The sequence below is a fragment of the Lissotriton helveticus genome, chromosome 4_1, assembly GCF_964261635.1.
Source record: "Lissotriton helveticus chromosome 4_1, aLisHel1.1, whole genome shotgun sequence".
NCBI classification, from domain to species: domain Eukaryota; kingdom Metazoa; phylum Chordata; class Amphibia; order Caudata; family Salamandridae; genus Lissotriton; species Lissotriton helveticus.
The window spans coordinates 447,151,543-447,179,507 of NC_136063.1; the positions used below are offsets into that span (position 1 = coordinate 447,151,543).

The 27,965-nt window shown below is 44.0% G+C and overlaps 1 protein-coding gene and 1 long non-coding RNA gene across 6 annotated transcripts in view; one reads left to right on the plus strand and one right to left on the minus strand.

Moving 5' to 3' along the window:
• RAD54B (RAD54 homolog B) overlaps positions 1 to 27,965 on the plus strand; it is a 608,133-nt gene that overhangs the window by 451,586 nt on the left and 128,582 nt on the right. For all 4 annotated transcript variants that reach the window (XM_078687026.1, XM_078687028.1, XM_078687027.1 and 1 more), the window contains 2 exons: positions 10,575 to 10,714; positions 21,827 to 22,117. In XM_078687026.1, the coding sequence (XP_078543152.1) occupies positions 10,575 to 10,714; positions 21,827 to 22,117 (431 nt within the window). The remainder of the gene's footprint in view (positions 1 to 10,574; positions 10,715 to 21,826; positions 22,118 to 27,965) is intronic.
• The window catches only part of LOC144828658 (uncharacterized), an 82,182-nt gene that overhangs the window by 29,773 nt on the left and 24,444 nt on the right, over positions 1 to 27,965 (minus strand). The window contains exons 2-3 of one of the 2 annotated variants that reach the window (XR_013610506.1): positions 7,703 to 7,877; positions 1,818 to 1,873 (exon numbers count right to left, since the gene is read on the minus strand). This is a non-coding gene — a long non-coding RNA (uncharacterized LOC144828658). The remainder of the gene's footprint in view (positions 1 to 1,817; positions 1,874 to 7,702; positions 7,878 to 27,965) is intronic. The other variant, XR_013610505.1, reaches the window with a different exon arrangement.

The following is a 27,965-nucleotide window of genomic DNA, read 5'->3' on the forward strand; positions in this document are numbered from 1 at the left end:
GTGATAATACTAGGACACATGCCGCTCACATGATACGCAGGTAGGGCCGTAGGCGCACTTATTGGCTCTATATATTTTTTTTACAATGCACCACACTGCTAGAGTGCCTTTGCACTTTTGAAGATTGCTGCCTGTGTATTTAACCTCTTGGAAGGTAGTAGCATGATCCAGTATAGTACATTCAAAGGTGCCTTCAGGTGACCAAGGGTGTGTGAAATTCTTTGTGTGCTTGTGTAGCTCCCTGCAGTGTTTAATTATTAGCTTCTCTTGCCCTGTGAAGGTCTTCAGCACATGATGCAGTGGATTAGCCATAGGGATCTCTATTTATAGGGATGTTGTGTGTAGCTGGGAAACGTAAGCAGGGACAATTATCAGCCTTATGTTGTGTTCCCATCTGTTGTCAATGCCTAAAACCTGGAACACAATTAGGAGGGTGTCGCTAGTTAAAGGTGCTGCTGGGATATATGAAGAAGGGTCTCCTTCCGAGAGACCTACAATGTGGTCGTTGATGAGGTACACAACAATCTGCGGTACTAGGGATTCTGATGATGTCACATTCATTCCCTAGTCCTTCAGGTGTTGGAGGGCTCTTTCTATGTCGCGTACTGCGTTTGGTCTGCAGGCAATGTTAGAGGGCGTGAGTTGAGATAGTTAACCAGGCTTTCTGATTAGGTGTAGTTTAACTCTGGGGCAGGGGAGTGTTCCTCTCCCTGCGGTTGACCACTTGTGTCTGGTGAGTTGGACTTCTGTAAGTCTGTTAGTTCTACTGTGTTGTTGGAGTGATATATAGGTGTAGTTTGTGTGTCTGAGTATGTGCTATCTGAGTGGTGAGCTTCCTCCACTGACCCCTCCAAATTGTAGGATCCTTTAGGAGAATTCCACCAATTTTGGGAGCCAGTTGGGAAAACGGGGGGAATACTGGGAGTCTTCAGTAGGTGAGGAACTCACTGAGCTATTTGGCCAAAACCAGGTCTGGGGAGGTAGGGTCCGGCAATACTGGACTTGTACTGAGGTATGTATGGTTAGCGCAATGTACCGGTAGTCCTGTCAATGTGAGGAATGACACACTTGCTACTTGGGTTGTAGATGGGTCTATCCCTTGGATATTCCAGGCCGCTGACAGAATGTCACTTTGATGCGCAGTAATTGGTGTTATTGTGTCTGTTTGACTGTTAAAGAAGGCAACAAGTCTGTTGTGCAATATGTGCAGAATTATTTCCGCCCTCTCACCACCCTCATTACTCATGTGAAATTATTTTTTGAGCAGTTTGCCTACTTTAATTTGCAGTGCATTATTATAGAAGAGTGTTTTGACTGTATTTAGGACTCGATTTTAATGTTTGCCCATTTATGTAAAAGGGCGTTATTTTATTTACAGTCTAACATGCCAATTTGAGAGCCTATTTAATGTTTGTCTAGAGGGAGCAGGTATTTAAGCTAACAACTGCAATGCTCTGATATTTTAATATTTAGACTCTTTTATCAAGGCTTAGTGGGGAGGTGAAAGAGGGTATTTTGAGCCCTGCACTCAGTTATTTACCTAATTATGTATGACCATGAAACTAAGAGCCATATATCTTTTTAAAGGAACATGTAACACAATAAGATACACACACATACACACTAATAGGGTGGAGTACTCTAAGATTCACACGATATATATATACACACATTTTTCAGGCCTTCAATATATACTTGCTGACAATATTCACATAATTTATACACCTTTGTACATGGCTAGCGTAGGTCTCGCTAGTGTGAAACAAAAGATTTGAACGCAAGCAGCGCAACACGGTGTTCTTGCGCAAGACACTGACCTTACAAGCAAACACCATAGAGTCACTTGAAAACGCGGGGACAGGAAAATCATGACCTGCCCAAAGAGAAAGACAGCAGCTTATTTAAAAGGCAACAACCTATTTACAACTCATTTAAAAAGGCAAGTATTTTCAACCTTCATAATGGTCATTATTTGTCAGAGACAGAATGAAACAAACATTTGCAATGCAATAGGTCTCGCATTATTAAAGTTTGAGCTATTGGCATTGCTAAATAATGGAACACCAATAGCTCAAACTTTAATAATGCGAGACCTGTTGCATTGCAAATGCTTGTTACCTTTGCCTCAAAGATCCTTGCAAGCTCTTTACATTTGAATTAAGGATCAGGAATGGGGGAACAGTGTGAAGGAGTTAGATTGTTGCTACTTTAAATTTTAAAATAATTCTTGCCAGGGTTAGTTTACTTGTTTATGAATGTAACTATGTGGAAAGAGTGTTTCTGAGCATAGCTTCTGCAGCAAGTGCTTTTACGGGTTATGGTGCCATTTCCATTTCATGTATCTTAAGGATTTGAATTGAACAAACAGTTCTGCGAAGAGCCATTATCAGATTTCATTGTCGTTTTATTCTTAAAAAGAGCAAGACTGATTAATGTTTCAGGTGGTAACGGAATTACTATCAAGTTGGTTCGAATGCGCTATAATCTAGCAGATAGACTTGAAACCAGATTAGTGTGTTTTTATCTGCCGAACTCAAGGATGTAATTTCAAGAGGTGTGTAACCTTGGTTTTTGTAAAAAAGGAAAAAAAGAGGCAGAAAGCAATCTGAAGCTGTTTGGACCAATCCACCAATATAGGCTCATCAACTTGGAAGACACCAACTGTGGAGATTAAGTTCAGAAAGGAGTTTTCTTATGGGTAAATTTGGTGCAGCATTGATTTGGATTGTTTTGTAGAAAAGCGGGTCGGATATGGCTAAAAAGTTAAATTTGCATCTCAATTTCAGCTCTTCTAGGAATATGTTGCCTTACAATAGAATTGAATTTTGTTCTAGGACAAGTAGATTTATGAAGCAAACTGTCCCATGTACAAGTAGATATTTTATTAAATTCCACACCCGTGCATGTGAGCCAATCATGCTCCTAGATTCTCTTCTCTACACCTTTTTCAACATGTGGACATTGTAAACTAGCTTTTCTTTGTGTTTATTTATACATGTCTACGTTCCTATCTTGCATCTCCGTTCTTCTTAACATTGCACATCTGCTCAGGTTCAGTGGTTCCATTAAAGCCCTTTCTTCACTCCTCTTGGACTGAGCCCCTTACCTGTAAACCAGGCTGTACTCTCTATTACTATGACTCTTCTGTGCCTCAACTTATCAAGTCTCATTCTTTGTAACCAGTACCCACCATTCCATTTAATATTTTACCTACATTTACAAAGTATTTTATGACAGTCCCAGTGTATTCATATTTGCCTTCGTGACTAGGTGCTGAATTTATTTGTGTGCATTGTAATCCTTTTGCATCTTCCAGTATTTGCAACGTAGTTGAGCAAATTGTGGTGCAGTTGGGAGAAGCATCTCCATAATGCTCTGTAATGCATGATTTAACCATGTTTCTAGGAGGTTTCTGTGAGGTGATGGTATCCGCTACCTAACCAATGCTCGGCCGCCATTCTTAAAATTGTTCAAAAATCCCCAAAGGGAGAAATATATAGTCTTGTGAATGGGATTAGGGAAGGGATCTAATGTAATAAGGACATTTTTGTAAATAATATTCCTCTTGGAACTCAAATGTTGAGGAATACGGTGGCCTAAGACAGTAGGAATTTGAGCATAAGGAAGAGATCACGAGGATCAGTTTGTGATATCATTAGAGAAAGCATGATATTCTAATGCATCAAGCACATCATCAGGAGAGAATTTATATCTCCATCTATTTAGTGGTGAACCAAATTTGAGTCTTGGCACAGCCTGTGCGATCAGGTGCTTAACTGGGATTGTGGTTTGATTACTTGTAGGTTGTATAGTGATTGAAAATGTGTCTATCTACGGTGGGTCTATTGCAGCTAAAATCCATGAACATTGGTTTAATTTCTTTGACAATGGCATTCGTTTTAATGAAGAGAGAAATTATAAATGGATGATTTGTGTTTTCCTGATCGGTAACTGCTAATTGCATTGATTATGTACCATTGCCAAAGTAGTCGTGGGAGAACTGGACAGGCAGGCGTGGAAAATCACTAGATGGGGAAGTTCATGAAGGAAGTTTTTGGTGGGCGAAGTGAGAAAAGTATAGTTCCAGGGGCTTCTGTTTCTTGAGAGATGAAGGACTGGCGGATCCCAGGTTAATGATTGGACGTCACTCGGTCTACAGAGGAAAGAGCCAGCGGTATAGAGGTGTTGAAAGCATCCTGCTGTGTTTTTGTTGAAATAAGCACGGGACCCTCTGATCTTCCAAGTGTGGGCGATTCCTGTATTGTACAACTAGTGCCTTTCCACTCTTGTGTTCTGTATGTGAAAGACCACTTGAGCAGTGCACACTTGGAATGCCTCGAATGGGAAAGGGCAGTGGTCTTTTTAAGGTCACCTCTTGTTTAGTCTGCTCACAGCCCTGTTGACGCTTACATCGATGGAATTACAATAAATGTTGTACTGCTGAATTCTGATTATCGTTTAATGTATCCTAAGGACATGTGTACTTGAATAGTATGTCTGTGACCTATTGAAATTGTGTTGTTGTTATTGTTATTGTTTAAATTTAGTTTATAGAGCGCTTAATACCTGCAGGTCTCTAAGCACTGGTAGCAGATCTACGGAAGTTCCAGGGAGAATTTTATCGCAAAGGGGAAGATTATGCCTAGGCATCTGTGAATAAAAGAGTCTTTAGTTTCTTCCTGAATGGCAGGAGGCAGCTTTCAGAGCGAAGCTGACCTGGCATCCTGTTCCAGAGTTGCGGCATGAAGGCTGAGTATGGGGCAGCGTTTAAGCGAATGTGCTCATTCAATTGTGGCATTCAGTCCACATTTGCATTTATTAATTACTGCCTCTGTAGCTTTTTTTTTTTTCACAACCAAACTGCCTCTGTAGCTTTTAAGATGTGAAAACATTTCACATTGGCAAAAAAAATGCTGCAAGCTCCTGCTGCTGATTGCGTATGGTTTATTTTCAGACACCCTTGTTTATACTCTAAGTTTCTGCACATGCTGTGCTGTAATATGCGGCAAATGTGGAACCTCAGAGAAGGGACTGGCAGAAGGGAATGTCGGGCTCTTTGTCAAGGGTGGGGGAAGTCTTCGAGGCAGGACTGCTGAAGTGGTGTCTGGCTTTTTTCAACAAAAAATAAGTTGACTCTGCTCCTCCAGACACCGTGGCAGATTATCCGAGAATGCCTCCGTGCAGCCAGCGGGCCCTAAAGTACCCATTCAGTGACATTGTATGCATTTTTATCAGAAACAAAAGGAACAGGTGAATGAGTATATATTGCGCTAGGAAGAAACACCAGTAAAATTCCAATATCTGTTAAAGCTCAAAGGATAAGGTCTCGGTCACCCTCCATTGACCAGACAATGTGATGAGAGAAGCCAACCACAATTGTAATAGACACAAAATTGTATATCCTGAGCTAAACGAATCAAAATTATAGTCCGTTAGTTAAATTCAGTGAATCAGGTTGCTTTCATGTCATCTTCATTTATTTTCAATTTGTTAATAACTCCAGTCTTCACCAAGCAAGCAAAACAATAGCCGTTGCCAACACGTGTTTCGTCTTGGTATGGTGACCAAAATGACTTCTTCAGGGCTATGGCTAGAGCTAAAAAAATGTTTTCAATAGAGGCAAGGTGTGCCTAAAGCAATCCACGGCATCCACCAGTATACTTAAAAAGTTATATTTCCACGTTTCCGATGAGTAGTAAATTGTATCCCAATATGTAGAGATCAGCCGATCTCCCCAGTCAAGCATATATTGTTGGGTGCAAGGACTAATATTATCGGATAAAGGCAAACGGTGTCCTCCGAGTGCAGAGAAAAAAAAACGCTTGTATTTCGATGTGTTTGGCAAACGGCTATTGTTTTGCTTGCTTGGTGAAGACTGGAGTTATTAACAAATTGAAAATAAATGCCTTTTTATCAGTTCCAGAAAGATTTGGAGTCATGGCTTTAGTGTACAAAAAGCATATTAAATCAAATAACTGCATGTCCTCAATGTTGTTTCTCATGAGCTCTCCGTCGCCACAGTAGAATGCCATGGTTGTCGCATACAAGACTGTCTAGTGGTGATTCCCCCTCGTGCTTCTTACTTCCACCAGTGTCCAGTTTCCGAGTTCAGCTCTCGCTACACAGCCGGATGGGCCCGTCCAATTTAGGGGAGGCTTGGGTTCTGCTAGCCCCTGAAGTAATATAGGCACTGACTCGCCTGCAGATTACAGTGCTTTCCCAAGCTGCTGCACAAGAACACACTGTGCAGGGATTGCTCGGTGCTGTGAGTGGTCGGACGTTCCTCCAGTGGATAGTGGAAGAATCGTGAGCACGTGGAGATGGATTCATTTCGAATCTTCTCAATCCCCTTGGTCACTTGTGAGCAGAGTGCCTACCAAGAGGACGACACCGGTGTCAACCGGTGAGTGTGTAAACACACCTGTTTGCTGTTGCACTCCTTTCTCTGTACACAGTGCACGTGGACTGCACAGTGGCCTTGGTAAGCTATTCCTATTGTGCCAGTAAAAGGCCACCATATGGAAGGCTGGCTACTCATCAAAACCCACCTCTTTCGCCTCGTCCGAATTAATTTCCACCTCCCCAGAGCCACGAGCTCGTCTCATACAGCGATTCCTAATTTCGGGGGATGCAAGGAATAGATAGGTCTGTCCCCAAAAATGTACGTGTCTACACTGTTGTACAGCACAATACTTTCTATGGGGAAAGACGGTGTAGGCAGGTTACGAAAGGGAGAAAAGTGTGAATTAACATACAAAGAGATGAAAGTCATTGGAAACAATGAAAATGAGAAAGAACCAGAAAAAGAGAAACGGAAGACAAAAAATACCAGAAAACAAGACTTATAGCATTGCAAATGCTTTACCTTTGGTATAATCTCGGCACCTGCGCTTTACTTTTAATGTTGTAAGTGCGGGGCCGCGATTATACCAAAAGTAATGTCACGCCTGTGTCTGGGCACGATCATAGCTCCTCCCACGGCCTATTGGTGTCTATTATGCACTTGGTGCGTGTAATAGACACCAATAGGCCATGGGAGGAGCAATGCGCGCACCTCGGGCCAATTGCGTGCAGTCTTTTACGATAAGACGCACGCAAAGGCCAATGGGGGAGCTCTAAAGGAAACGCACAAGCGTGTGCGATTCCTAGGTTAGCTCACATTCCCCGTTTTTTCACTTACTAAAGGTCTTGTGACCTGCGCGTGCACTACTGCGCAGTGCAACGCAGGTCGCGAGACCTAAAAAGACTTCATACGTTATGAAGAGTCAAAAAATAGCACTGAAATAACTTTCTCTTGATCATTTAAGAGAACAGGAAACCACAAAAAAAATGATGCGTTGCTTGGGCAAGGGACCTTTCCTGTCTACACGTGTGCCCTGTCTTTGGGAAGAGTCAGACAGGTGATCCTTATATTTTCTAGACAGGTGAAATGAACAATAAAACTAAATACTGAAACGCTAAGTGCAATCTTGCTGCGAGAGACCCAAAAACCTCAATCCACAAACCTCAACATGTCCTACAATAAGCCCTGGCTTGCTGCCTGCTTGTGTGTGTTTAAAAAGGGGATTTTTGACGTGACACTCCGTAAGAGGGCGGGGGTACCGGGACAGGAGTATGACACCCACAGACACCAACCAAACACCCGGGACCGACACCACACTAGTGCAAGACAAAGAGAAAAACAAAAAGCACTTTGACTTACCTGGGTGCGTCCGATGGTTCAGGTAGTAAGAGCCAGCGAGGGACAGACCCCGGCTGTAGCCGCAGGGGAAGACCCACTCTCTAGAAACTGGAGATCCTTATGCACGGCCCTTCACTGGGAGCCAAATGTTAGATGGCGGTTTTAAACCCACAGGAACTGACACTGATCGTATGAGCTGAAATAACAAGATACACTCTAAGAAGCAGGAATCGAGTCAGGAGTGGCACTTTATTCAAACAAGCAAGTAACAAGTGTCAGACATATCGTTAATCAAGAATAAAAACACGCAATCTTGCAAATATTAAATCACGGCATTTTAAAGAGAGAGAGAGAAATTGAACATCAAAATGCAATGAGGCAGTATAACGATATCTAATGCTAAATCAATCAATAAGTCAATCAGCTAGCTGCGAGCACCTCGTCGTGGAATACACTGTATGAGGTGATCCATGAGCTGGTCAGTGGACAGTCCTTTTATACAGTTTTAATGAGGAACTGGTGACCACAGAATCAAAACTTTAGTAGGTGTTTGACCGCAGAACATAACAAAAGCTGGACATTTTATCGCAAACCATTTCCATCACTTTTCGGAAATTTAAGAAGCAGAAGATGCGAAATTGTACAAAGGTGTATCAAAAGGTTACAGGTTATTTCCAGCCATGTTGCAGTCTTTCCAAAGCTACGAAAACATCAGGTAAGAAGTTGCGGAAAGTTGTGGTTAGATCCCACTTCTACTCTTAGCCCAGCTTGTTCTTCCAGATGACAGATGCATTGTGGTATTTCTTCATGATCTCGATGTACAGTAAGATATGCACGCAGAGGACAGGGGCTTGGGGATTTGTTTATCAAAAAGGCAGTGACCTGAGGTTAGTGGCCTTTACAGGAGAGATGCATCTAAGGTTACAGAAGGGCATGAGGCCTACTGCCTCTGTGGACGCTCAGGGCAGCGTAGGCTATTTAGCATAACCCTGTTTTATGGGCTGGCGGGGACATTTGAGACTCTCATGCTTCAGATGTAGACAGAATGGGCCTGTGGCACTATATGGTAAAACGGGACCCTGCTTCACATCACAACACCAATGCCACTAACTTGAGACAAGCTGACAGAGGACCAACTCTCTTTTCTTCGTCAGGAGACGTCAGATGTCCTGGCCAAGGGGACTATAGAAGAGGTGCCGGTATCAGAAGTAGGCTATACCGAGTTTTACCCAGGTCCATGGACTAGTATGGGTCACCCCATTACTTTGTAATGGGTATCAGAAGTAGGCCGTGGCTGCTATTCTTGCTACTTTATAATGCTCAAGAAGGACAGAGGCAGTTGTCCTATTTTGAGACTGCACCTTCTCAATCTATTCCTTAAAAAAGGATAAATTCAAACTGCTTACATTGCGCAAGAATGTTTTAGGTTTGTTGTGCTTGCATATAAGGTCATTGCAGTTGTCCGAGCAACTGTTATTGCCGGTGATATCTGTGCCCTGGTGCCAGCTGTGGGCTCTTCTGTGCTGTGGTAGAAACTTGTCATTGCTGTGGATACTACCACTGTCCCTGCTGTAGTAACAGCTGTCATTGCTGCTGGTGTTCATGATGCAGTAGAAGCTGCTATCACTGCTGTGGTCTCTGCTCTGCTTGCAAATATTGATGCAGCTCTTGTTCTTGTATTTGTGGCATTGATCATAGTTGTAGTGACTGCTGTTGAGGTTCCTGTTGCAGCTGTTCTTGCTGCTGCAGAAGCAACTGTTGCTGCTGAGTTCTCTGCTGTGGCCCCAGAGGTGATCAAGGTATCAGTCTCTGCAGTCATTACAGCTGTGGTTGCAGCTGTGCATGCAGATGTTGTTACTGTGGGAGTGAAAAGGGCTGGCTCAAGACCATTTCAGTCATTTCTTTTTTGCTAATTACAGAAGTTCTGGGAGACCGTAAAAGCTGTCTCTAGAAATATCTAGAATGTGTCCCTTTTTCCATTAGCCACCTTATACAATTACTGTCCAAGTAAAGGTCTGTTCCTGTAAAGAAGCAATCAAATATTCCTAAGACCCTCTCCGTATAGTCTTATTTTTTGTCATGGCGAGATCTGTTTCGAAACTTCACATAAAACTGTACTACTGACATTAAAAAAGGGGTGTGGTTAGGGGTTGGATATTGACTTTGTTTCAAAGAATGAAATGTTTTTCTATTTATAAACATAATCCAGAAAGGTGGATTCAGCTATTTAAAAAGAACTTTAACCTGCAGTCCCAGCCGCTAATGCTTCACACCTTAAGTGCCATGTAAGTGCCCCTTTAACAGGAGCGAGACATCTAGTTTTCTTGATCTCCCTCTGCATAGCTTCTGACACCTCTGATGAATTGAAATATGCTAAGGGACCTTGATACTTTTCAACTCAACACGTGTTCCTGTACAGCTCTATTGCCTTCTCTTGCAGTGCTCTTTAGTGGTCAGGCTATACCTTTAACATACTTACTTTGAAAATAATGAGATATTTGTATATCCTTACTTCCAACTAAAGATACTCTTAATACTATCTGTATTGTACGTGTATATATAGTATAATCATTGCCACATGTCCGTTATTTTTCAGTACCTTATACGTGGTATATTTCGCATGTCAAGGCCAGTAGGGTTTGCTATGCATGACATGAAACCATGCAAATAAATAAAATATTTATGATGTTAATGCTGATTCTGGTTTACCCGAATGAGGGCACGTGTTATGAGTTTGCCACATATTGGCTTTAGGTGTATTGTGTAGTGGAAAATGAGTTGATAGCAGCTTAATCCATTTAAAAAAAAGCGTTAGTCTGTATGATATATGCACAGCACCACTACACGTGTTCATAATAAATGATTTTTGTACATGTCATTGTTCCCTCCTAAGGTACACCCGTTCAGAATGATCTTCAAGAGTTTTATGCATTGATTGACTTTGTTAACCCAGGAATTCTTGGCACTTTAAGCACATACAAGAAAATATATGAAGAGACCATTATCCGGTCTCGACAGCCCGCAGCCTCCGCGGTAAGTGTGTCTGCACCCTTATGTACTTGGCTCATTCTTTTTGGACTTGTACACGTTTTGGGCACCATGTGTGAGGGACTGGCAAACGTGAATGCAGTGCAGGTCTCTGGCTTTCTTTGAAGCCGCTCCCTTCAGTGGATTCACTAATGGTAGTTGATGCACACTGTACTGGGGATCATGGCTCCAATTCTAAAGTTTCAAATAAACGCCTTCTCATCTAGCAAGAAAGGAATAGTTCCCACTCTGTAAATCCCCAGTTGTGATAACATTATACCTTTGCCTCTCTCAAGGGTAACAGACCTCTTCAGGAAAAAGATCTCAAAATGTTTTTATTGGTAACAGTTGCACTTACAATGACCAAATGTCAGAGCATACATGTCTAGGCTACTAAAGTGACCAGGAAGTTAATAAAAGTAACCATGAAACTAGGAAATTGCTCAAACTCAATCAGCATATTTCAGGTTACAACAAGGTATAACAAAATAAGAAAGGTTTTTGTATATTATAATGGGAACTTCCATTCACTTGGTAGAAACAAAGAAGAAAGCATGAGACTTTTTCTGTGCTTGTTCCAATTAAACTGAAAATGGACATTAAGACAAACACATTGTTATAGACTTATTTCAGATAGATACAGAGAGGCTCTCCGTGTTCTAGCTGCTTCTCAAACAGATACAGAGAAACTGTCCAATGTATTCAGTATTATTCAAATGTCTTACTTTTAGAAGGTCAATTGTTAAAAACAAAGTAACATTTAAAGTGAATTTGATAAAACAAATATCGACAGTGACTTATTATGCAATTTATTTAAACCAAGACTACAATAATAAAATGATCAGCATGTGTGGTACTTTACAGTCACTAATGGAATCGCTTACTCCACTTTGGCCTTCCACCTTTTAATTTATTTAGGGCTTCTAACCGGCATCAAGTAACAAAGATTGTTATATGCGAGTCTTAATATGTTAAAATTAATGTAGTGTTAAAAAACATAATTTGTGCCCAATATGGCAGTGGCTACCTCTTGCTCCCCATATGTCATTCACAGCAGATACCTTTCGGGGTCTTCATCATGGGATCTTCGTTAATAGTCCTAAAAGTAGAATATTCCGGTCTGTGTGCCAGGACCCTAGGACTCTTCCTTTACAAAATACCGTCATCATCTGTGTCTTGAAGGTAGGGCCAACCTCCATAGGATAAACAGGCCAGATCTTGACTAATTTTGATATCTCTCTCTGTTAAGCATAAATAGAAACTACATAAATAGAAAAATGTAAATTGTAAATTGATACTTGTATAGCGCACTACACACCCGCAAGGGTCTCAAGGCGCTTGTACGAATACCGCTGTGGAACCCATCCTGGCTTTCCCTGTGAGGTGTCCACTCCTGGGCACCCCCAAGGTGGAGGCCAGGCATCCTTAGCGTTGTGGGGGCCGTTGTGGAGATTAAGCAAGCTATTGCCCAGAGTTGCAGAGTGGGACTCCATGATTAGAATAGGCACCGAGGCGAGAATTATCAGGTCAGTGGAATTTTGAGCCCAAGACCCGCCGAGGTGGGGAATTGAACCCTGGTCCCGGCCAGACCTCTGCATCAGGGTCTGCCGCTCTAACCATTGAGCCACACTTCTCCACACTACATAAGACAACAATGTAGCACCGAGGGAAAACTGTGTTGAAAAGATGACGTCTGTAGAAATGTGCATCTTTCAGAGGGGGTGTTTACAATTTTTCTAAAATGCTTTCACCCAAAGAGAACCCCTTTCCTACTGCTTATCAATTTTCATCCCTTGTAGGGTAGATGGCCTTTTGCATCTTTCTTCTACCAAATGCATGACTTAGCATGAGACTTCCACAGCAGTGCTCGGTTTCAGTGGAAGCATAATTGGAAGGAGAAGCCTAGGTTACCCTCCCAGTGAAACACTCTCTCTGGTGTGGTGAGCATGGCCCAGCCTTCTGAAAGGGATTCCATATAACCAAAACTCGCCTCTCTTGTCACAGATGCTTCAGTGATGGGTTGGGGAGCCTTGATCAGTTTCTGATGGTGCTGGGGTTGCGTTTGGACAAAGAGTGTTTTATCACATCAATGTTCTAGAGTTGGAAGCAGTCTGTCTGCCTTCATTCACTTTTCTGCTATCTTTATCATTGAACATAATCTTGATCCAGACTGACGACATGACCTCAATGCAGTGTCTCAACAAATGGGGTGGTACCGGATCCAGGTCCTATCACTGCAAACCCCAGGGATTTGAAACTGGCACTTGACAAGAGATCTGTCTAGTCTGTTTATGACCTCGGTGAAGATCCCTGTGCTGCAGCGCTAGTTACATTTCCCATCACACTGCTTACAGCCACCATTCAATGCAGCGTGTTGCATAACCCATATGAAATTAACAAAAGGATAAGTAAGATGATAGTCCGAAAGAAAAATGGGAGATTGTTTTAAATGGGACCAGTGCAAGTGCTTTCCAGCTTTGAACTCCCTATCCCCTACTTTGTGCTAATAAAAAACAATTGCTGGCACCAGGTTCCCTGGACATATGAATATCTATGTTTTTCCTTATGTTTCTTGATAGCACTCAAAACGTTTACAAAATAGATGCATCAAATTATTCAAGTAGGTTTCCAACATGAACTTCCCAAGTTCAACGTTGATTCTTCAGGCAATTTGATTTTATATGTGAACTAGAATTCAATTGTGACATTCTATTGTTAATTTTGACAATGCTATAATTTTCACTATGACTGATTATTTTTAAAATTCGTTCAAGATATCATGTATCCGTATCCGCATCGATCCAGCAAGAGAGCTCTTACCAGCTTGCAGAGCAGTCGTTGACTCTCCGTGTTTCCTCGTACTCTCATCAGCCCAGTCACTGATGTGTACATTCTTGAGTTAAAATATGCGCTGTAACAGAATCATTTGGGTCAAAATCTCTTGCATAGACCCCCCCCCCCTTTCTGCTTCTGCACATTGATTTCCGAAGGTGTTCATGTAACAGCCCTTGTTGTTTTAATGCCAAAACCTTTACATGTGCTTGGCGTTGTGGATATGTTCTGGGTCACGTTGACTTCATGAGTCTTTTACGTCCGGGAGGTAGCGTGGTCCTGGTTTAGCTTTGCAGTCACTTGTCCTCTTGTGGCATGCAAATTGACTGCAAGTGTTCTTGTGTAAATGCACTTTGACGCCCTTTTCTTGCATGAGTGGTCTTCTATGCTTAAACATACAGAATGTGTTACCAAAGGTGGAGGCGCAGAGATGGTGGGCCTAAGTCCCATGTCCTAGATGGTGCATGGATGGTTATGTGTAATTTAAAGGCAAGCCATTTAGATAATTGGCTGTTTATTTATTTATTTATAGGTTTTGTATGTGCTTGAATCACCCCCGAAGGGGTATCTCAGCGCTTTGGACTCTTCGACTAGACAGGCTGACGGCAGAAGTTAAAATAGAAAAATGTCTTGAGGAGTTTCCTAAAGTGCACATAGTCGGAACATTATCTAAGGTGAAAGGGGAGCAGATTCCAGTGGAGGGGAGCGAGGTAGGAAAAGGACTTTCCACCTAGCATAGTTTTTCTAATCTGGGGTACGAAGAGGAGCGCTTTATTCCCTGACCTTAGGGTCCTGGAAGGAGCGTAAGGCTTAAGTTTCGAAGAGATGTAGAGAGGACATTTGTTATGCAAAGCCTTGTGTACAATACAGCAAATTGTGAAAATCACACATTTACGGATAGGAAGCCAGTGGAGACATTGAAGAAGGGGGAGAGAGGCAGTTCTCGGAGAGGCATTTACGACGAGGCGTGCTGCAGTGTTCTGGACCACCTGCAATCTGCTGAATGAGAACTCATTGGCTGAGACTAGGAGAGCATTGCAGTAGTCCAGTGACTCGTAACCCTAGCCTGAATAAGGGTGTTACGAGTGGAATCCGGGAGGAGGGAAAAAACTCGTGACAGGCCCAGCATATAGAAGCAGGACCCGGCGGTGCGAGTTACATGCTCCTTCAAGGACAGGGCGCGATCAAGGTGGATGCCCGGGTTTTTAACAAGGGCTTTAGTGCCAGGGGGTGTGCCAAGAGAAACCGGCCACCAATCTGGTGACCACAGCGATGGTGCGTCTCCGAAGAGCATAATCTCCGTCTTTCCCATGTTTAATTGGAGAAAATTGCTCTTCATCCAATTTGCAATGGCCGTCATTACTGTATTACTGTAGAAAATGTGGACTGAACCGATGAGTCAGATTTGTTAAATGAGAAGAGGAGCTGTCATCAGCATATGAAATCGGCATAAAGCTGCAGGCTTTGAGGAGGTTGGCCAAGAGAGCAATGTAGATATTAAACAGAGTGGGGTTTAGACATGAGCCCTGGGCGACTCCCTTGGTCAATTCCATCGGTTTCGACCGAAAATGGCCAAGATTGACAGTCTGGGGATGGGAGGACAGAAAGCTTGTCATCCATTGGAGAGCAGGCTCTCTTAGTCCAATCTCTTTCAATCTCCTGAGCAAGATCAGGTGGGATACCGTGTGGAAAGCGGCAGAGAGGTCCAACAGCAGTGGCCACTGTCTAAGGTCATCCTGATGTTGTTTGTGATCTCCAACACTGCAGACTCCGTGCTGTATTTGGGGACTGAAACCAGATTGGGAAGGATCCAAACTGCCAGTATTTTCGACATGGTTGGTCAGCTGTTTATTGATATATTTTTCCTATACTTTGCTCAAGTAAGGTAGTAAGAAGATGGGACGGAGATTGGAGAGCTCTTCCATAGGGACCTTGGAGTTTTTCCAGATTGGGATGATCTGTGCCGCTTTCCATTCCCGGGGAAGATAGCCCTCTGTCATAGAGAGGTTAAAAATGGTGCCTATGTGCGGGGCCAATTGTTTGGAGAGGGAAGTGACTACTTTAGCTAGAATGACATCTAAGGGAGAGCCTGATGTTACTGAATGCAGTAAGGCTTCCACCTCATTAACGGATATAGGGGGGAAGCACTCCAGCAATTGTGAATTAGCAGATGCGGGCAGAGCAAGAGACAGAGCAACTGGTTGCTGGCTCCCAGAATGGGAGATCTTTTCGTAGAAGAGATCTATTTTCTGCGCAAAATACTGGGCAATATCGTCACAGAGAGCTTGGGAGGGGGTCTCAGGATTATCACATGCCTTAGGGTTTGTAAAAGATTTTAGCATCTGGAATAAAGTTTTGGGGGCGTTCTCTGCCTTTGCTAACTGTGAGGTGATAAAAACTTCCCATGCTCTCTTCATGTTTTTATGATAGGTGGAGAGGGCTCTCTTAAAACAGTCTTTGCCCCTCGCCTCCTGAGACTTGCGTCAACGTCTCTCCAGATGTTTGCACAGCCATTTTTCTGCGCGGAGCTCAGGGGAAAACCAGGCTTTTTGAGGGAGCTTGGCTGAGTTAGGTAATGATTTAAGAGGCGGAAGCAGATCAATGGCACTTGACGTCCTTCTGTCTGAATGGTGTCAGTGTAATGAATAATGACATACATCATTGGGAGCACAATAGCACCGCAGCAGTGTTTCGGCCTTGTTTGGCCTCATCAGAGACATAAAGCTGGCATAGCAAGCCTGTGAGGCCGTCTCACCTAAACAGGATGAAGGTGAAAGGTGGACATTCTTCAATCAGTCTGAACCACTGGTAATTTACCATTGGTTAACCACTTGTAATCATTGACTTTATTTAATTTTTTTGGTTCTTGTAAAGTGCCCTTTCTCCACAAGTGTTCATGACACAGAAAAACTGTTTTAACTGTAGTAAAACCGAGATCTTACCGATAATTATCAGAACTGGAATGGTTTCAAAGCTTTTCGAAGCAGGAGAAACTGCGATGCTTTTCTTTTGACGCGCAGCCCTTACCCTGAATGCCTTTCGTTCTATCATTTCCTAGATTGTCTGTGCCATTATGGACAGAGACCGACCACCCAGAAATCAGTCTTGCACCTACCCCATAAAGGGACAGTCCATCCCAAACGTCCAAACCCCGCCCATTTGATCAGAAGCACCCCCAGGCACCTTTTGCTAGTTAGGTCTCACTGGGAGGCACAGCACCCCTGGGACCCACGTTTGGGGTCATCCACACACACTACTGGGCAGGAGAATCGCTTGAGTGTGTCTGAAACGCTGGCAGGTATTCTGGACATGCTGCATCTGTTTCCAGCCTGTATTGTACCATTTACAGAACGGACCAATCACGGGTCTCCACAGGAGCGTTTGAGGACGGACTTGCTCCTTTTGGGTGTGTGCTAAGAATGACTTGCTTGTGGCTAGTCCCTGTGTGTAGTTTCCGAGAGCATAATAACCAGTGGAATGGAATAGCACCTGGTGTAAAAACCAGTAGGTACGCTTCGCATCTCCATCACTGTTTTCGGTAGTAACTCGTCTTCGGTGACCTAGTGTGCCTGGACTGCAGGTTGCTGTGCTAACCATTAGTCCTGAAGCTGCACTGCACGAATGACGACTAATAAAACTGAAATGTGGCTGTGGGTGCTTATGCCCCATTCACGGGGTGCGTGGCCTAGCAGCTTGGGCTATTAGCCCTTTTGGAGTTGGACTAAAAATAATATTTTATGGTTGATCCCCGCTTGTAATGGCACAGGGAGCAAAACGGAATGGAATGATGCCCAGCTTCGTTACTAATGGTTAAGAATATGTCGGACATTTACTTCCATCTCTTGTTTTTTCTGCACCTGCCACCTGGATCCTAAGAGAAAGGACACAAAGCAGTCACTCAGGCTAATGAGCCCTCTGCCTGTGTTTAGTATGGAAATTATCACAAAAGAACCTAGCAGAAGGCATGTGTTCATTCATTCGACTAAAAGGAATAGCACCCTCATTCACCCTGAGATCACAGTCAGTAAGAAGGAAGCTTCCATACAATCCCAGTGTGTCAGAAATAAGACCAAGATCAAAAGGCTTGAGAGTAGAAGCAACATCCAAAGAGCCACCTACGAGGCCTCAAACAAGACAACGCAACTAGTAGAGGCCTACTTAATATGTCGTTGGATGGAACTCTGACAAAAGAATAACAATTCCTGCGAAATTCTGAGGCTTTGATCCTCAAATCTCTGAGCTTTTGAGATACTGCGAGCACAAAGTATTCCTACGCATCCTTCAAAAACGTATTTAATGTCCATTCCTCCTCCAATATCTACACACAACTTTGATTCTTAAGTGGGCAAGGAAGAATCTTCAAGCTATCTGGGAACGTTAGACTATGGTCTTCACGCAAAAAGAGGCTGAATATACGGTCCAAAAATGGCCATCTTCCCAGGAACTGTGCTCACTCATTTGCTTTGGTGTCACTGGGCCTGCACCAATGAACACAATGTATAAATGAAAGATTCACAACTTTAAAGCAGCACAAGTGCCAAACAAGCATTGGCAAAGCCAGTAGGTCTCACCTATACAAGAGCTACTGGCTTTGGTAATGTGGTTTTGTCATGTTGTACACGATTGTGGCTGCTGTTCAGCATGGCTAAACGTTAGTGGCGTGGAGTGTCCTAAAGTGGGGTGGGGGGAGTAGAGTGTCGTAGACTGAATTTGTTGGAGTAGTGTCGTAGGGGGGAGTACAGTTCAGTGACAGAGAGTGCCATAGAGTGCAGTGTCTTGGTGTGGAATGGTTTGGATTAGATTGGGGTAGAGTAGAGTAGAGTAGAGTGGATGGATTGGACTGGACTGGAGTGGGGTTTATTGAAATGCGGTGAAGTGGATTGGATTAGGGTGGATTATATTGGGGTGGGGTGGCTTGGAGCAGGGTGAATTGGGATGGAGTGGGTGAAGTGGATTGGATAGGAGTGGGATCGATTGGGGTGGGGCGGATTGTTTTGGATTGGAGTGGGACAGATTGGAAAGGGCAGAGTAGTTTTGATTGGAGTGGGCAGATTGGACTGGGTGAATTAGAGAGGGGCAGACTATTTTAGACTTGAGTGGGACAGATGGTTCTGGATTGGAGTGGGGCGCATTGGAGTGGGGCAGATTGTTTTGGACTGGAGTGGGGCAGATTGTTTTGGACTGGAGTGGGGCAGATTGTTTTGGACTGGAGTGGGGCAGATTATTTTGGGCTGGAGTGGGGCAGATTGTTTTGGACTGGAGTGGGGCAGATTGTTTGTGGACCGGAGTGGGGCAGATTGTTTGTGGACCGGAGTGGGGCAGATTGTTTGTGGACCGGAGTGGGGCAGATTGTTTGTGGACCGGAGTGGGGCAGATTGTTTGTGGACCGGAGTGGGGCAGATTGTTTGACCCTGTGCCTCATGGGAACAGTCCAGCCCGAACTGCCAAGCCATGTCTTTCCTGGACCGGAATCAAGCTTCCCAGGACCGGTTTCTGGCATTACAGCCGTCTTCAGCCGGGCTTGCTTGACTCCAGTGGCAAAGTGAGCAAGGGACTCACATCTGAGCATACCCTGCCAACTTAGGGCGAACAAAGACAAACCCAAAGGTGATGATGGACGGAGCGTTGACAATACAAACACTCACCCCCAGTCAACTGATCTGGGTTTAATCCATCACCGTTCTTTAGCTCACTCCGCCACCCCAGTTCAGACATGGCCATATGCAAATCAGTCTGACCCTGTGCCTCATGGGAACAGTCCAGCCCGAACTGCCAAGCAGATTGTTATGGACCAGAGTGGAGCAGATTGATTTGGAGTGGAGCGGAGCAGATTGATTTGGAGTGGAGTGGAGCAGATTGATTTGGAGTGGAGTGGAGCAGATTGATTTGGAGTGGAGTGGAGTGGAGCAGATTGGAGTGTGGCAGAATGTTTTGGATTGGAGTGGGTTGAGTTGGGAGCATTTGAGTGTGGAGGATTGGAGTGGATTGGATTGGGGTGAGTGGTTTGGATTGGATTGGAGTGGATTGGATTGAGTGGGACGGATTTGTGTGGGGTAGATTAGGGTGTACTTCACAATTATGCGTTAAAGCATCCTTTCATAAATCACACATAAGAAAATAATAATGTCGCTTTGCAATAACATAATCCTCATCTTTTAAAAACTGCGCCCACAATCAAAAACAAAAAAAAACATGACTACAAAGTGAGAAAAGAAGACTTGCCAAAATAAAAGAAGGTTAACTATAGAAAATATATCTTTGCAATTTTGTTTGTCCTGCCGAGCACATTTTTGCCAGTCACATGCCTTCAGTTTGCAGGACACTAAAAGTAAAAAAAGAACAAAAAAGTAGCTCAATCACATCAGGAGCAGCAGACGGGCCCGATTACGTTGAATAAATCAGTGCTTAGTCCTTGCTCCACAGAGAGGTATAGAAATTATGTTAGACCTGCCTTGACGAATTGCGAGGATGTAAAGAAGAGTGCTGTGCAAGCCAACAAATGGTAAGCAATGGGAGGACCTCCATGCCCTTTTCTGTAAACAAGAGTCTTGAGCAAGCGAGACGCATGTACGTGCACATGATCTTGCAGGCTCGACCCTAAAACATACTCCTCTAACCAAATGGACAACAGAATTACCCATGAAAATCCAGCGAATCCATTTTTATATTTTTGTAGGATGTCGTACAGTTCCCCAAAAAATACCTTATGTGTGACTTATGTGTAACCAAAGGGGAGTTTAAGGCTTGGCAAAGGGTTTTAAATGCAAATTGATGTGGCCGTAAACTGCACACACAGGCCCTGCAGTGGCAGGCCTTGGACATCGCTATAGGGCTGCTTGTGTGGGTAGCACAAGCTGTGCTGCAGGCCCACTAGTGGCATTTAATTTACAGGGCCTGGCACACATAGTGCACTTCACTAGGGACTAATTAAATTAAATATGCCAGATAGGGTATTATCCAATGATACCATGTTTAAGGGAGAGAACATGTGAACTTTAGCACCGGTTAGCAGTGGTAACATGCTCAGAGCCCTAAAGTCAATGAAAACGAGTGCAGAAAAATAGAGGGTGGTAGGCAAAACGTTGGGGGAAGACCAGCCTAAGGCGGTCACGTCTAACATTTATCAGTTAGCATTCCTTGAGGCAGAAGCGGCAAAGTGGGTCTTTTGCAATGACCCTACTGTTATTGATCCTCTTTAGGTTTGAGCAGTGAGAGATCTGAAAGCCAGGCATGACCACATTCCTACATCTTAGATGTACAAGCAGCCAAGCAAAATAGCAGATCCGTTCTTATATGTCAGAGGCACTAGTCAGAAACATAAGAAATATTCCATTTGTTCCAAAAAATTAACATACATAACACTACAGAAAGGTAAATGTTGCTCGGGCACCTTTACACTGGCTAACCTGGCAAAATGCAGCAACATCCATGGTTGTTAATGTTTAAATTTATAACTATCTCAAACTCAAGTTAAAGTCTCTGACACTTCAAACAGTAATGCCCAGGATTGAATCCCATTCTTTTAACAAATGCTCCACTCTCCAGAATTTAGGGCCTAAGGACAGTAACAAGACTTAAGAATAAAAGGGACATGGCAGCTTTCCAATACTCAACAACGCAACATTGGCTTTCCCCTTTCCCTGCAGCAATCTCGTATTTTATAAACCATCTAGATTTCTACTCCTTCACCAGTGTATGCCATTTCTCTGCACTACAATCCTTCCTTTTAGGGGAAAGTATGAGTCCGATTAAGCAGCTATCTCTCATATTCACATCGCTGTCTGATATTTAAACAATATTGCGCAACTGAAAGAATGCTTAAAATCTATTCTCGCATTTGTGGTGAGCTTCGATTTGCCATGGATTAAAATATAACCTCTCTGTACGAAATGGGCACTTTTTAGCAATTTTCAAACCCAGTATCAAAACTACTAATTTACCTAATTCAAAAACTAGTAGGCACCTGGCTGTACTTTTCCAAACTTCAAATACAGTCCTATCCACTGTCGGTCCACCCCTCATTCAAGCTGACTTCTCAGACCCCAGGAAGCAGAGCCCAATTGAAGATATCAGAACAGAGGATTATCCCATAATCACAGCCCACAAGTCAGTGGAAAAAAAGCACGTGCAGGGGCTGGAAAACCCAGCTCTACCCAGTGACATTCTGTAGCAAGGGTCCAATATTTATACACTTCGACATAATATGATTAGCACTTACCCTGTCATACCGTTATTCTGTGACTGGGCAGGTTTGTGCCTCTGATGATCATCTGTTTTAATTTGTAGGAAGAAAAGGAATTGGGAGAAGAAAGAGCTGCAGAACTTGCCCGTCTGACTGGACTATTCATTCTCAGACGAACCCAAGAGGTTATTGATAAATTTCTCCCGCCCAAAACTGAGAGCATCGTCTTCTGCCGACCCACAGCACTGCAGCTCGAGCTTTATCGGAAGCTGCTTAGCTCCCGGGTCATCCGCTCGTGCCTGCAAGGAGTCCTCGAGAGCAGCCCACACCTGGTGTTCATATTAGCCTTGAAGAAACTCTGCAACCATCCGGCCCTGCTCTTCAATGCTATAAAGGTATTGTATGTTCAACGGTGGCAAGTGGGAAAGCAAAGCGAGGAAGCGGTGTTATTACACCGGTTTTATATAGGGGTTTCCTATGTATTTAATGTTTGGCTCCATGTTTTGCTAAGTTTGAAACGCATTTGGTTTCACCACAGGAAATAATGGCTTCTGAAATGTTGATTACCGCTCTGCTTGGCACTGGGTTGTTTCTCATTTGTCCATGTACTGTTGGCTGTGGTATTAAAGAAGTCTATAACTGGAGAAAAACAGGTCTCTGAAACGTGAGGCTTGGAAGCATCCATATTCCAACACGCAATACGGTTCTGAGTCTGTCATCTCTGTCCATTGTATCCATCTCCATTGGTTACATTCTCCAGCCACTTGGTCCAAATTGATATTATTTACTGTGATTACGTCTTAAAGGGAAACTACACGTCCTCTATTTCCTGAATTGAGTAGTTCCACCTGGCACTTCCTCTTCGAAAATGTAGGCATGGCTCGATGTTCCATTCACCCTGACCTTCAACATACAGAGATGAGGTCAGGCCTCATGGATCAAAGCACGCTTAGTCCTCAAAAACCAAAGAGCACTGTTAGGTATAGAGGGCCCTGGACACATGGGCGTCATTTAGGGGTCAGGGGTCGCAGTTGCGACCCCTGGCTTGTTCATTTCGACCTCTGGCACTGCCTGTGCGACCCCTGCACTCAGCGATGGCAAAAGCAGTCCCAAGACATGCCCCATAATAGCTGTTTAATGCTAACTATGTCAAACATGCTCAGACCACCGAAATCACGCTGAATACAGCTACCCTGCTCACCGAAAACAGAAACAGCCAAACATCAGAGCCTGCACATAACTATTAGCTTCACAAAAAGCAAATGGCGGATTTGCTTAACACAATCAGCACATCGTAAAGTAAAATATCCCCCTTCTTGTTAATCTGATGAGTATCAATTGTATTACTCTGTTGGGGTGCACATCTGATGTGGTGCTCATCCACCTTTAGCACCAATCTACGACCCCCTACCCACTCAAGGTAAGGCAGAGTGTCATATACACTTTACAAAAAAACACCAGTGCACATCCTAGCTTGAAAAAGCCCGGGGAGGGCGAAACGCGCGTCGGCTGTGACAAGAGAAGAATAAATAAAAGAACACTGAATATTAATGAACATTGTGTGCCTCAATTGTGGACTAAATGAACACTTGATATATCGGTTTGACGTGGCTAGATGTCTATTGGATAATAGTTACTTAAAATAGGATGTGCACTGGTGTTGTTTTTTTGTAACAAAGCTATTAGCTTATGCAGGCTGCAGAGTTCGCGATATAAACATCCAATCAGAGAGCTCCTCACCACTGTGCCTTTCAAGCACTGTTCTAGTCCATAAATACTTGCTTTCCATTGCCTCATTCTTTCAGCAAGGTAGGGGCACAACCTGGTTTACACACGTTGTGTACCTCGAAACTGTTTCCTGCATGCTTTATGTACCTGGCTGGATTTCCAACGCCGTGAGTGTGGTGACAATATCACGCTGCAGCTCCATTACGGCGTTTCAAGTTGCTTTTGAAGTTATGTCCAGGCATCTGTCTCACAGCAGCAGTCTGCCTCGCCCTGCCCAAGTGCCTGACAGCCATGACGTAGGTGATCCCCAGGTAATTTGAAAGAGTGTTACAGAATTGTAATAAAAAAAACTGTCAAGCATTTGCTGTAAGAATACACCATTAATTATTTGAAAGCCTGAGACCGCGCCACACCCGACAGATGACACTTCCTTGGTGCCACGAATCAACGCTTGCCATCACAGACTCCATTAGATTCTGTGCCAAGTGCCAGGTTAAAATAAATGGGCCACTCCCTGCTTTAAGCCGGCTTGGTACTTCCTCAGGTTACTCTGCAATATGTTACATCTTCTGACACTGCTTCTATGATGAAACTTCCTTGTTACCTCAAACCAACCCTAGCCTTCACATACTTTATTAGATTCTGAGCCAGGTTAAAATAAATGGGCCGCTCCCTGCTTTAAGCTGGATTGGTAAATCTTTAGGTTACTCAGCAATATGTTACATCGTTTGACACTACTTTTATGCTATACACCACTTTTCTCAGATGTCTTCTCTCTCTTACTTCCTTCTCCTATACCTCTTTCACATCTCCTTCTTTCACCTTCCTACCCCCTACCCTATACCTCACTCTCACACCCCTTAGACCACCTGTCACCCCTTCACTTTTGTCCCACACCCTCCCCCAACCCACTACAGCATGAAACTTAGGTCCACTCTAAAACAACCCATAATGCCTCCTCATGCATAACCTAAAGATTCTCTCTCTTAATGTTAAGGGCTTAAACCACCCAATAAAAAGACAAAACATTCTGGATTACACACATGTACTCAAGGGTGATGTAATACTCGTACAAGAGACAAAAGTAGCCCTAAAAGAAGGAACCCTACTGAAAAAAGCCTGGGTGGGTCACCGCTCCTCTGCCCCAGTACTCATAAAAAAATGGCCTAATCACTCTCATCTCTATCTCCTCAGGACTCACTATTACCTCATCTGAAGCTGAATCGGAAGGCAGATGGCTTATCACTAAATTGAACTAACGTTCCTATCATAAACCATACAATCAGCAGGGGTAACCTTCTTTGTATAGCCAGTTCCTTCTAGTCAGCTCCTTGTAATATAGCCTTATAGCTCGCTTTAAAGGCCCGAGCAGAAGGCGAAGGACTTTAACAAGGGAACAGGACTTTAATAGCTGGTATAGCCCTGCTACGAAGGTCTATAAGGCTATTAGAACATACTGCCACTAGAGGGCAGAATGTTCTAACAAATAAAACAAAGGTATCTCGAGACCTTTGTAAAACATTGGAATGCTACTCTGCAGGCCTTTACCGGCCCATAGAAGCAGGGAGCACTCCATTGTCTTTAATGGAGCTCCCAATATTGCAGTGTTCTAATATAGCCTTATAGTCCGCCATAGTGGGCTATACCTGCTATTAAAAGCCCGCTACCGCGTTAAAGGCCCGAGCCGAAGGCGAGGGACTTTAACAAGGTAGCAGGACTTTAATAGCCCGTATAGCCCTGCTACGAAGGGCTATAAGGCTATTAGAACATTCTGCCACTAAAGGGCAGAATGCTGTAACAAAACAAAGGCCTCTCGGAGCTCGAGGGGATTTAAATCCCCTCGAGCTCCAAGAGGCCTTTGTAAAACATTTGAATGCTGCTCTGCGGGCCTTTACCGGCCCGTAGAAGGAGGGAGAACTCCATTGTCTACAGTGGAGCACCCAACATTCCAATACTCTCATAATCCTTACACACTTCATTAAAAACCCATATCTCCACAATATACTGAATACAATTATGCACACCATATACAGTACCTGCTGCTCCTTCCCACCGTATACTATAGGAGTTACCTGAATTACCATATATATTATCCTCACAGGAACTTGTTTTTCATTCCTCTGAATAACTTTACTGTATCTGTACTTAACTCATGTAAAATCCCAATAAAATCTATCTTGAAATTAAAAAGAAAAAAGGGCCTTATGTTTGTGCCCGCATTGAAAGCTTTTTATTTGTTTTCATTATGGCTATTGATGAATCCGGGGCTTGCAGGTATTAAGTATTTTCATGACATCAATTAATGCTTGCTGTTGTTTTTGATATCTTACAAATAATAACGTAAAGCTGATTGGGGGAGAGGGAAGTGTTCTAGCTGGAGGACCATTGGGTACAAGGCGCAGATCCATTACCCGAGTTTAGATACAAATACTCTGACTCGTCTAGGCCCAACACAAAACATCTCAGGGAAAGCGTTAATTATAAATTCCAAAGTGTAAGTTGAGCAGCAAGTGAAAACAGGCATAGAACATGTATGCCATACGAACATCACAAAAAAAGCCCATATGCAGAAACTACATAAGATTAAATTTATAGAAACAGAAACACACATTGTATATGGAACCACAGTTATGGTTTTTATTGCAGTTCTATATAGCGCAAATGTGGCTCAAGGCCATTAGAGCACTCTACATTTTACACATGTTTTACATGAGAACTTCTACACGTAGCACTGAGGTTAAGTGATTTACCCAGAGAGACCAGGAACAGACCTCGGGCAAGGCTCATCTGCCATTATATCTGGATTCAAACACCAAGAACATGCAAATAGAGATAAACAAACATGCTTGTAAACAAACACTGAAGGTGTCTTGTTGAGGCACCTACAGGCACACTATCTTCCCCCAGAGTTTCTTCTGTCTGCAAACTGCGGCCCTATACGTTAACACAACATGTGTGAGGCCAGCAGCTTTAAACTGCTGAGCATTCCCTGTGTAAATGGCCCACACCCCCAGCTCCTGACACAACCCTGTGGGTCCACCTGTACACTTGGCATACAACTTGTCAAAGGGTCCCATATCGGCAGTGGACAGCCTCCATGGCTAGCTGTTCGTATACTGATTTGCTGAAAGTGCGTGCCAAACTGTGATGCACTCCATCCGAACACTCCACTTAATGTTCCCCAGGGCCTGCATGTGGACTGTAATCCACCCACCCAGTGCATGATGCTGTAGGACTGCCTACACACGCTCTCTGCATTATTGAAAGAAAAGTGGACTGCACAGAACACTGAAACTTGTGAAGAGCATAGATATAATGCAGGGTTGTGCTCCACTCCCAAGAGGAGGATTTATTGCAGAATGGTAAAAGCATTCTAATCAGTCTTAATGAGTCTGAATGGGTTAACTTGTGTGAGAATGAGTTTGAATTAGTGTACACATAAGTGGGAATATGGTGTTAGGCTTGTAAGTCTGCCTGTGGCCCGGCATACAATTCTTGGCTTATATTCAAGTCTGTTTTATTTTTTAAACACAGCGATGAGCCTACAACCTCGTATCGAGGCCGGCCGCGTAAGATGCAATTTTTGAGTGCGGCGGCAGAGCGGCCGGGAGTACAAACTTTAACACAGCGCCTTGCCTACAACCCTCTCAGAAGGGCCGGCCGCACGGCTTGCAGATACAGTGTCAAAGCGTTTGCGGCAGGCAGGAGGTTATCTGCAGTGGTGAGTAGGATATGTAAAGGGCAGATGGCCCGTCTGTCTCTAACTGCCCAACGGGGCGTAACCGTCTCTGAGAGAAACAAGTGCCATAGTGGCAAGTAGGAAGAAAGAGAGTAGGAAAGACAGAGAGTCCTAGGTGGGGACATGGAGGGGGGGGAGGCAGAATGTCAGGCACGGGCGGTGTAGCGGAGGACAGCTGGTGCGGGGGCGTGTGTGTCTGTAGACGCAATTGCGTTGCGCATGGAAGTCAGGGACGCAGCCGGGCCGGGTCTCTAGGGACAAGCGCGTCTTCGAAGAGGTGCAGAGTGCGGAGCCTAGTGGGCATGTATCGCGCATATTCTATAGAGCAGAGATGTCGCACTAAAGGTTCCCATACCGCCTTGAAGCGCGTATCCTGCGCCTGCAGCCGCGCTGTTAGGAGCTCCATCGCAAGGACCTGCCAAAGGCGCACAAACCAAGAAGCTATGGGTGGCGCCTCCACTCGCTTCCAGTACAATGCAATGAGCTGTTTGGCGGCACCCAGCATATGGAGCGTGAGGATCCAATCGCCGCGGGTAAGCGCCTTGAGCGCGGCAGGGTGTATGCCAAGCAGGATCGTGTTCACATCTTCGGGCAGAGGGAACCCCAGTACCCCCTTGATATGGCTAAGCACCTCCTTCCAGAAAACAGCAAGGGTCGGACACGTCCACCAAATATGCACAAAGTCACCAGTCGCAGATTTACACCTCCAGCACATCGGGGAAGCGTTGGGGAACATCTGGCTAAGGCGAAGAGGGGTGTAGTACCATTGTGTAAGT